Source organism: Carcharhinus amblyrhynchos, chromosome 3 (genome assembly GCF_965287045.1).
Source record: "Carcharhinus amblyrhynchos chromosome 3, sCarAmb.v2.hapA, whole genome shotgun sequence".
Lineage (NCBI taxonomy): Eukaryota > Metazoa > Chordata > Chondrichthyes > Carcharhiniformes > Carcharhinidae > Carcharhinus > Carcharhinus amblyrhynchos.
The window spans coordinates 95,435,584-95,447,413 of NC_137326.1; the positions used below are offsets into that span (position 1 = coordinate 95,435,584).

General features: G+C 39.6%; 1 protein-coding gene across 5 annotated transcripts in view; it reads left to right on the forward strand.

The window, feature by feature from the left end:
- Positions 1-9,222, forward strand: part of LOC145341457 (SPRY domain-containing SOCS box protein 4-like) — a 177,383-nt gene extending 168,161 nt beyond the window's left edge. For 3 of the 5 annotated variants that reach the window (XM_080186421.1, XM_080186419.1, XM_080186420.1), the window contains exon 4: positions 8,047-8,162. In XM_080186421.1, the coding sequence (XP_080042547.1) occupies positions 8,047-8,064 (18 nt within the window). In that variant the 3' untranslated portion in view covers positions 8,065-8,162. Of the gene's footprint in view, positions 1-8,046 lie in introns of all 5 variants that reach the window. The other 2 variants (XR_013886370.1, XM_080186422.1) reach the window with 2 other exon arrangements.
- The last annotated feature ends 2,608 nt before the right edge of the window (positions 9,223-11,830 follow it).

Here is an 11,830-nt window from a genome sequence, read left to right on the forward strand (position 1 = left end):
ATCTAATGATAATTTTGACCTTTTGTATAAAAACTGAGGCTACTACAAGCAAAATGACTTCAATAATTTATGATGCCAGATGGTAGCACGTGAGACGTCAAGTGTACACTGATGAATCACTTTATAGGTCTTTTAAATCTAATGTGTCCCATAGAAAATGGTTGGAAATGGTTAGGTTGGAGTAGGCTGTCATTCTAAGTTTTTGTTGAAAGCATGAGACAGAACATATCATCAGTGTTTACTGAGCTGTGCAGGGGTATTTAGTAACAGAATAGCCAGAGGACTTAATGCAGGCAGTAATGATCGTCCTGTAGAATAGAAGGTTAACATCAGGATCACCTGATACTGATGGAGCTATGATGCAATGTCACAAGACCAGGAAACTGAGATCCGTTGGGAAGCAGAAGCTTGCGTAAAATACTAAAATGTCTCTAGATCTGAAAATAAAAATGGTTATTTTAATAATGGCTGTGGCAGCATTCTTGGGGTAACTGGCAAACCCTAAAGAAAACGCCTTCTAGACTCAACTCAAGATGAAACCTGAAAGCAGCAGACACAGTGAAAGACCCAGAAGAACTCTGAGGTGACTGCAGACCTGAGATTCTCTCTGAAGTCTTGGAAAAAGATAGGAAGAAGGCTTGTAAACTTGCCTAAGATAGAGCATCATGGGTGAAGCCCAGAGTCCAGATGGCAATGAGTATATATCACAGCCAAACTACTAAAGCAGCAAAAGATCCACAGCTTGGGGTGAGCGTGGAGTTGATGTATCACCCCAGAACAGTTCCAAAACACGGAAGGTTTGCAAAATTGTTAACACTGGGACAAATGGAAGAAGACATTCTGTAAATACAGAGCTGTTTCAGGCTTGCATGTGAAAGAACTGAAGGATCAGATCAGTGCTTCAGTCTGAGCAGTAGGGGCCATAGTAGATGATTTTGTAAGGCTGGGCATCAATGAGGCTTCATACTCGTTTAAGGAAATCTTCCAGGCGTTTGATTCGCACTTCAGTGTTCGAAAAATTGAATGAGTGAAATTTAATAAACGGGGGCAAAAACTAGGCAAATCTAAGGACTCATTTATGAGTGACTTGTACAGACTAAAGGAGAATTGCACCTATGGCATCCTCAGAGGTGAATTAATATGGTCACCACACAATATTTAGGGTTTTGGATGAAACCCCATCATATCTTTTACAAACAAGAGATGATTGCTTCGCAGAGACATTAGAAGTTGTGATAGACGCAATGGTTGCTCGTGGGGAAAGTGGTATCTCTTGAGAGTAAAATAAAAAAGCTGTCAAATAATCTGCTGCATAAACTTTCAATTTTGCGAAGGTGTTTTTTTCACCAACTTGGAGCAACTTTCATCCACTACTGCCATGAAGTGGACCTTGCTGTCTGTGGACTTGTTTGAGCCAAGTCCACATGGATTCTAATTCAGTTATTAGACTTTAGTCCAGTCACCATTTGAGAGTGCCACTTTTGTTATGGTAACTGGAGAGATGACCTCCAAGTGGTAACATGTGTTCAGTCTCGCTCTTTGCCTAAGAATGGATAAGGGACCATCCTTGCTGTGTGGAAGCTTAGAATCTGCCCTGATGTAATATGATATTTGATGTAATATTCTGTTTTCAGTTTTCCTAGGCTGAGAATAACATGGAAGTTCATTCCTGAAATCCTCGCTGCATTGCTCATCAGTAATTTCATCAAACTTAATTGCGAGCATGCTTCTGCCTAGTAATAATGACAACACATTGCAGCTGTATAAGACCCTGGTCAGACCCCACTTGGAGTACTGTGCTCAGTTCTGGTCGCCTCATTACAGGAAGAATGTGGAAGCCATTGAAAGGGTGCAGAGGGGATTTACAAGGATGTTGCCTGGATTGCTTGGCATGCCTTATAAGGGCAGGTTGAGAGGGCTCGGTCTTTTCTCAGAGAGATGAAGGATGAGAGATGACCTGATAGAGGTGTATAAGATGTTGAGAGCTTTTGATCGAGTGGATTCTCAGAGGCTTTTTCCCAGGGCTGAAATGGCTGCCACAAGAGGACACTGGTTTAGGGTGCTGGGGAATAGGTACAGAGGAGATGCCAGGGGTAAGTTTTTCACTCAGAGGGTGGTGGGTGCCGGCGGTGGTGATGGAGGTGGATTTAATAGGGTCTTTTAAGAGACGTTTGGATGAGTACATGGACTTTGTAAGATAGAGTTACAGGTAAGCCTAGTAGGTAGAGATATGTTCCGCACAACTTGTAGGCCAAAGGGCCTCTTTGTGCTGTAGTTTTTCTGTGTTCTACATTCTATGTTTTACATACAGGTGTTCTGCAATTTCTTTATCCTTGCATTTTAATCTTGCCAAGTGTACTATTACTTTTAATGTAGTTCTTCCTGGATCTTGCAACTGGACGCTGAATGGCTATAACATGATATTTTTAATATGCCATAAGGATGGTATTTTTGTACATGTTTCATCAAAGGAAGAGCCATGACCATTGTATGAGAAATGTCCCGTAGGCCTATTAAACAACAAATGTGAATTTGCAAAGCCTGTGATAAATTTCTTGGGGCACAATGTCCAAGCTTTGGCAATTGTGGCCAAGCCGCAATAAACTAAGGTCACTAGAGAGTTTCCACAGCCTAAAATCATCACAAAATTATAAAGATTCCCTGGAATGGTTACTCAAGTGGTTAATCAAGGGGTGGCACAGTGGATAAAATGGAGGGATATGGGCCAAATGCAAGCAATTGGAATTAGTTTAGGGTTTTTTTTAAAAAAAGGGTGGCATGGACAAATTGGGTTGAAGAGCCTGTTTCCATGCTGTAAACCTTTATGACTCTATGACCTCTATGACACTGCTGCCTCACAGCACCAGGGACCAGGTTCGATTCCCAGCTCAGGCCATATCTAAGTGGAGTTTACACATTCTCCCCCATGTTTTCCGGGTGCTCTGGTTTCCTCCCACAGTCTGAAAGACGTGCTGGTTAGGTGCATTGGCCCGAACATGGGCTGAAGTGTGGTGAATAGCGGAATTTCACAATAACTTCATTGCAGTGTTAATAGATGTCTTACTTGTGACTAAATAAATAAACTTTTCTTATAAGTATACTTCACTTTTTAAACTTTACTCTTAAAAACTTTACAAGTGGGCAAGCTCTACCAAACTTGGCAGAAATTAATTAACCATTATGACAGTTGTTAAGACAAGGTCAGCAGTGGTGTTTGAATGTGGACCAGCAAAATTAATTTGACAAGATCAAAAATCTCTTAGCATGCGGGAATTTCTGGCGTGATTATGATCCAGAGTTGCTAACAACTGTAGCAGCGGATACATCATCAACAGGCTTTGGAGCAGTGCTGTTTCAAGTTACAAAAAAAGGACAAAGATCCAGTTTATTATGCCTCAAGATCTCTCATGGACACGGAGATATGCAGCTATTGAGAAAGAAGCAATAGCAGCCAGTGATAGTTCACTGATTATGCCATGGAATTAAAGTTAAAATTGAGACCACCCACAAAACCTTTGGTTACCTTCCTTAAACTCAAGGAAATTGAAAAAATACTGCCTAGAAGAGACTCCTGAGATGTAATTCATTTACTGAGTACATTCAAAACAAGTCAGAAAAGGGTTGATGTATTATCAAGAATATCAGCAGAAGTAGTTTAGCTGGCAGTCTTAAATTTTATTGAGGAAGTGGAAGTGTACACTTTGCTCATTGCCAAACACTTGCCAGTCAATGAAAAGAGATTACAAGAAATTTTAAAAAGTACAAAAGCAAGATGATTAAGTGCATCAAATAAAAGAATATTGTCAGAATGAATGGCCAGAGTAAACACGAAATAATCCAGTTCTTCATAGTACTTCACACAAAGAAAACATCTTACAATCATTGATAATTTCTTAGTTTTTAAACAACAGACTTAGAGTACCTAAAACACTTCTACTTAATATTCTCCAGAAAATACATCAAGGTCACTTGTAAGTGGTGAAGTGCCCAGCAAGAATCCGGCAGTCAGTTCTGTGGCATCAGTCAGTCCCATGAAGAGTTGATCACAAATTGCCTTCTGTGCACAGTACGTAGCCAGCAGCAGAGCAAACCACTTGCACCTCGTACTTTTTCTATGAGGCAATGGGGAGTGACTGGGAATGGATTTATTAAGAATTCAAAGGCAAACTTTTCACCATCATCATTGTTTACTATTCCAGATGGTTTAGAAGTACATGGTACCAGTGATGCAAGGAGTCATTGGCCAGAATCTTACCACCCTGCCCACCACCTGAGTCAGAGTGGGTAAGGGGCAGAAAAATCTATTGACCTTGGGCAAGATTTTATGATTTCAGGATGAGCGAGGCCTTAAATCCTGCCCTTTATGCCACTAAGAAAAACATGTATGATGCATGATATGCTTGACTCTCTCGTGTTAGACAACAGTTCTCAGTTTGCTAATGAGCTGCTCCATAACTTTGCACAGGAATATGGTTTCTTGCATTTGACTAGTTTACCTACATATCCTCAGTCAAATGGAGAAGCAGAAAGAGGAGTTCAATCAATCAAGGAATTGATTTAAAAGAACAAAGATATTAATATAGTCCTTAAGTACTGAACCTCTCTGCTAAAAACTGGGTTCTCATCATCAGAACTATTAATAGAAAGATGACTGCGAATTCAACTCCCAAGTTTACAACAAACACTACAATGTAACTGTACCTCAGATGGTCGGAGAAAGTTTGAAAGCTTCGGAGGAACAAAGAGACAGTGGAGCTCTTGATTTCAAATTTAGACACAGAGCATGAGACGTGAAAGTGTTACAGTCTAGGGAAAGTATGCGGACACAAGGTCAACAAAAAGAAGACACTGTAATAGAAGGAGCTCCACACCTGAGATCTTATAGAATCCATAATTTTTCCCTCAACATATACAAAAATGGGGAAGAAATTGCATTATAGTTGAATATTGTTTATGTAAGACTCAACATGCTACAAAATGCATGGACTTAGTTCATCCTGTTCTCAGTCTCTCATGACACATGCATATTTTTTATTTGGTGATTTTATGTCCGGTGCTGGCCTTTCTTTGGTGTAACAGTTGTCAAGGGTAATGGTTCATTATGGCTGTTCAAATGCTGCCATAGATGGATGTAAATTACATTCTGAATTAAAATGTGAAATTTAATTTATCTGCTTGGTGGCTAAATACATGCTTGGCACAATGCAGGGAAGTCCAAAGTTTAACCCCTTGACTTCGTTTATAATTAATCTCTGGCAGTGCTGCACTATAGTTGGCACCCACATGTTCCATGTCTATCAATGTGCTGTAGTATAAATATTTTCTTGCATATTGCTGTCTTACAGCTCCTGTTAAACTTATCTATCTGTCTAATAATATATTAACCAATGAACTTAAAAAAGAATCAAAATAAGTGACATGGAGTATGTAGGTTAAATTCTTGACTTCAGTTAGTTTTGATTTGTACTTTTATCCAAAGAAGATTTATTAAACATAAATGGTAGTTGTTCACAAAAATAATGACAAGTGGCCCATGTTCATGTTTCTCACTATAGCTGATCATTATTTTTTGCTTTATTTTCTCATCTGATATGATCCCAGCTGATACTATTGGACAAGTTAGATCCCAGAATAGAACCTAATTTGATAGATCTAACTTTTATTTTTTGTGTAAATATGTGGAGAACAGAATTACAGGACTGCTAATGAACATGTAACAAAATAATAAAACATTTATTAAACAAAAGGGGGTGGAACAGTGGCACAGTGGTTAGCACTACTGCCTCTCAGCGCCAGGGACATATGTTCAATTACAACCTTGGCCTCTATCTGTATGGAGTTTTCACTTTCTCCCCATGTCTTGCATGGTTTTCCTCCAGATGGTCTGTTCCCTCCCACAGTCCAAAGATGTGTGGATTAGGTTGATTGGCCATGCCAAATTGACCCTAGTGTCAGGAGGATTAGCCGGGTGAAAGTGTGGAATTACTGGAATAGCGCCTGGATGGGATTGTGGTTGGTACAGAATTGATGGGCTGAATGGCCTCCATCTGTGCTGTAGGGATTCTATAACACACTACTGCTTCACCCCAGCTACACACTTACACATTATATACAGATATGGAAGAATAACACAAAGTACAAACTGTAGCTTATACTCTGGTTTACATGGACTGTACTCACTGAAAACAATCAGTGAAATGTGGTCAGATGCCTCATGCTCTGAAGTCAAGCAACATGTCACCCCAATACAAATTCTATGGATTTCTCATCAATTTCCCCCAGCTGCTGGTCACACTGAGATCCAACTGGGATTAACCATCATTGACATTAGGCCAATCTTCCTTGGACCCCCCCCACAGAAATAAGCCTTGTTCATAAGCTATTTGAAACTCATACTGTTATGTATCTGCACCCTGAATCCTGTGACAAAATTCAATCCTCCTTAAAACTAATTGTGGTGAAACACTTATGGGACATGTATCCATTGGAAAAGGTAATTTATCAGCTTCTCTTTCTAGAGTTCTGAAAGACCTAGATAGCCTGATGCTTTTTCAGAAATCTACTTTTGCCAGACTGTTGATCCTGATATTAAGAATGACTTCTTGAGAGCATATTGACAACATCTGTGTAACAACAACTTTCTTTAGCTGTCCCCTTTTGGGGATATGTCAACAACAAATTATAAAGGGTTCTCAACTGTTCACATGTAGAGCAACAATCCAGCCCTGGAAAAGCAATGAACATTTAGAAAGACATAGACTCATCAATTACAGTCTGAATGGATTTCAAAAAGCAGGTCACGCCTGACTAATTTAACTTCTTCAAGAAAGTCAGTCTTTCTTAACGATAAAGGGTTGTTTTTTATTTGTGCTTGCATAATCATATTAAACTACATCTGTTAACATTCTGTTTTGCATGAGGTTGAATGTATTATTAATATTTTTTTCAGTGGGTAATGGCAAAAATGTAATTGGTAATATTCCATCTCATTAATGAGTGAGATTGATGAGGGCAAAGTGCACTTCTAGTTCAGAAAACTGCCATCACAGAACTAGTAAACTTTGGGATACAATGTTGCTATACAAAGCATTAGTGTTAGGTAGTCTCAACTTAGTGCCGAAGCTTGCAGTTGCAATATACAGACTATGTAGTCTGAACCCACAGAGCCTATTCCAACATCAGAATGAGTCACCCTGGAGGGTGGCAGTTTAAATCCCAAGTTTAGCATTGGTGTCAAGTAGTTCCAGATATACATCAAACTCCATGAAAATGGCATTGAATTCAGGATCGGAGGTTTCTGTACACTGTGCTCAAAAATTAGATTGTATTTCAAAATCAACCCAGTAGAACAATCAGCAACAACAGCTTACATTTATCACTTGTGTTAATGTGTGTTGTTACATGCAATTGTGGTCCCTGAAATCTTAAGTTATTTAGCTTTGGGATTCACTTTTATAGCACTTTCAATTCAATATTGTGTGTTTTCAAGAGAAGATTGATTGATTATAGAAATTAGCTCAATGTTTCTTCTCAATTACTTCTGTGATTACAATTGTAATGCATCTCCAGATTGTGATGGTGGACAGGACATTGAAGATTAAAAGACATTACCAGGACAGAGTGACTTCACACATAATGGATGCTTTTTGTAGACTGGGCGTAATGCCATCTTTGAACCAAAGGGCTGGGCTGAGATGTTACCTGATATGTATTAATTCTATTTGATGACCATTTGATTGGCATATGCTCAAAAGGATTGTAGCCAGTTCCCATTCCACAGATTGTTTTATTGAAGAGAAAAATAGTGGGCCATGCAAGAAGTTTGTATGAAATTTATTGTTAGCTTAGTGATGGTTTGTTAATAGTGTGGAGAATTTCGGTCAATATTTTGAATATTTCAATTTGCTGTTTACAAATACGGCAGTGTTACAATCTAATCTTACACACGCTAATTGAACTGGATTTGTCCAAAGGGGTAATGCTCACATTCTTTCATGCAAAAGCTTCCTGATATTTAAAAAATCAAACTTTTTATTTTTGTTTCAGCGGAACCATTGCCTTTAATGGACTTGTGCCGAAGATCCATTCGCCTATCTCTTGGCAAGGAACGATTACATGAGATAGAGACCCTACCCATGCCTGTTTCTTTGAAGAATTATTTGCAGTACCAATGATGAACAAACTGGGATTAAGCTGGAAAATCAATGCAAAGAGATGAAAAGCTACGGTTTACATCATATTTTAATCTGTGGAGTACCCACAGTTGTTTGAAATATTGTGACTTCCAAATAGACGATGCTTAGGTAGGAATTAGAGGAGAATCTATCATATGAATTAAGAGGATTATTTTCAACCAGTGTTTTAAGTATTCCTATTTTAGCAGTAAAACAAAACCTCATTATGAAATCCTCTTAATTCAGGAAACTGCTTTCTACACATTTGTAATTTTAGCCTGTTTTCCCTACAAAGTCTACATTGTTCAAATACACCCTGTAATATTCAGCAGGTTGTGGCTTGAGGATATTGCCTTGTAATTGTTTTGTATTCTTTCCTGTTTAAAACTGAACATGTAGGTTGAAGCTAACAGGGACCTTTGGGGCAATGACAGTAGTTGTTTTTAAATGCAGAGGTATTGGCTTGTATACTAGTACTGTGCTATTCATTTTAGCATGACATCATATTCGACTGATTGAGATCTGGCTTTTAACAGTTGAAGAAAAAATATATGCTTTGAAGCTGGTATGCACGAGCTTCTACTTATTGCAAAATTTCCTGTGAAGTTCTGCATGAATTTAAAAAGAAACTACTGAGAGATCACACAATATTCACCCTTACAAAGCTCGAGTCACTTTTTATTTTGAACAAAGTTTTTCCAGAACTGTTTTACTTCATTCAGCTGAAAACTTTGTCCACGGCAATGTACTAGTATGTGTGTGGAATAGTTTTATCTGTGCAGAGACTGTATTATAACTCTACTCTATACCAGTCCCTTCACTGGTGAACTACAGTCATTTTCACTTCTATGTAGGTCAGATCTTTTTAAGATGCTGCTGATTAATTTTCATAGATCTGTTTTAAAGTTGATCAATTTATTTAGTTTTTAAACTGGAAATCGTTGCAGTTGCAAGGTGTCGAATGTAAGGATGGTGCTGCCTTCAGAGTTTTAAATGTGAATTAACTGAATGAAGAAGTTTCTAATAAAGTTTACTGTCCAAACTAGAATTAATTATTTCTAATTCATGCCTTGATGATTGAGTGAGTGCGTATCATAGAATCCTAATGCAGAAGGAGGCCATTTAACCCATCAAGCCTGCAACAACAACAACCCCATCCAGGCCCTATCCCCACAACCCCACACATTTACCCTTCTAATCCCCTGAAAGCAATGGGCGATTTAGCGTGGCCAATCCACTTAATCCAACACCTTTGGACTGTGGGAGGAAAGTGGAACACCCGGAGGAAAAACACGCAGACACGGTGAGAAGGTGCAAACTCCGCACAGACAGTGATCCAAGCCAGGAATCGAACCCAGGTCCCTCGCGCTGTGAGGCAGCAGTGCTACCCACTGTGCCACCCATGTATATAACAAGGCTGCTTGTAAAAAAAGCAAATTAATTCAATACTCTTAGCTGTGAGGTTCACAAGAGAAAGATGGATAAGGCCATTCTGTCTAACTTATCTCATTCGTCTAGAAAACCTTACAGACAGATTCACCAGTCCAACATTTTACTGTCTCTGAATTGGTCCAAGGGGATCTCCTTTACAACCCGGATCTCCACTACAATGATTGGTCATTCGTCTTGAGATTAATACCCAGTTTAAATCCCTTCATGTCCTCCGCTTAACTCTGCAAACTGTTCCAACTCAACATCAAACTGTGCAATTCCATATTACATCTGATTCTAGTCTCATTTATATTCCTTGATACCTGATTGTTGGTGGCTGTGTGTTCAGCTGTTGAGGTCCTGCCCTCTGGAATTTGCTCCCTAAATCAATGTTTCATTCAACTTCCCTTTCCTCCTTGAATACCCTCTGTAAAATCCACATCTTGGTCCAAGCTGTTCATTATCCCTCCTGATTATTACCTGTTTAGGCTCTGTGGTGTTGTCAATACTCTCAAATTGCCTGGGAATTTCCCAGAATTGGCATGGAGGTCCTATGTGATGGTATTCTGTGATACCCTCAACTTTAAATTTCCCAATAAACATCCTACACTTGTGCTGTAATTCTTAATAATCAATTAAAACTACTCTTTATTGGAGCTGAGCTGGCTTTAAAATAATGTGCTGTTTGAGAAGTGTCCTAAACATTATAGCGCACTATGATTTAGTGGGATGTTTTTGTTTGTTTTGTCTCTGCTAGTTGGTTTTAAAATGTGAATTCAAAGAACATACTAAATCTGACTGAGGTTTGCAGTCAGTTCTCATCTTCAAATGGAACCTGATTCCAAACCAGTGTCTAAGAGATGGGTCTGTTAAAATGATATTGACTGGGGAACCTGACTGCAGGACGATTCTGGTCATTGTTTTAGGATGAGGATCCGTGGTTATAGAGTTGCTGCTCGTTACAGGTCAGATGTCCGGGCAAAAACAGCCTGTCCATCATCTACAAGGCACAAGTCAGGAGGGTGTTGGAATGTTCTTCACTTGCCTGGACAAGTATCACTCCAACAACACTCAAGAAGCTTGACACCATCCAGGACAAAGCAGTCCACTTGATTAGCACCCCAGCTACAACCGGCAATGTTCATTCCCACCACTGCCGATGCACTGTGGCAGCAGTATGTACCACCTACAAGAAAGCATTGCAACAATTCACCAAGGCTCCTTTGAAAGCACCTTCAAAACCCATGAGTTATCACCTGCAAGAACGTGGCACTGGATGCACAGAAACATCCTCACTGTAGTTTTGCATCCACGTTACTCACCAATCTGATTTGAATCAACCATCCCTTCACAGTCACTGGGTCAAAATCTGGAATCATAGGGGCTTTGTAGGGGCACCTTTAGTGTACAAACTTAAGCAATTCAAGAAAGCAGGTGACCACCAATTTCTCAAGAAAAATTAGGAATGAGAAATACATGTTGGTCTTGCCAGTGACACACACACACCCGATGAACAAATAATCCAGTGCTGTCTGTATATGAACAAATAATATTTAAAAATTCAATACATTACAATTAGTCATTGGTGGAATCAAAAATCCATCCAATTCTGGTTTACTGTCTGCAAAACATTCTTCCCATCTTTAGCTTTCTTTCTTCACTACCATCTGTTTCCTTTCCTCATCCACTTTAACACCTAACACTGACCAGTTGCCAGGAACAGATGCATGTGTACTTGGCTCACACTGCATCCACTAGCACATGTACGGATTCTCCCATCATTAATATCATTGATGTGTATTGGTCAGCCATCACCAGGTTTGTGTTTGCGCATGTTGACTTTGCCCACACTGTGGAGTGCTGATAACTCCACTTTTTGCTGCCTGCAGTTCTGAGAGTTGTCCTGTCTGCTACCTGTCCACTCCCTCCACCACCCCAAGCTCTCATGGACTCTCTCCCAAAATCTTGCCAGCCATATTCTGAGCCCTCATCAGTCCTCTCCCAAACCTTCACTGTGCAGTTCTCAAGTTTCTGCCCATTGCAAGCTAGAGTCTATTGCCCCTGTTGTGCTTGCCACTGAGACACAACACACTGCTGTCCAGCCTGGCAAGCATGCTCCTTCCTCCTCAGATGCAAACAAGAAAGGGGCTGTGCTGTAAAGGTATTTTCCTCATCAGGCCACTGTGTTTAATATTGCCTGGAGAAGAAACACATCTACACCTTAA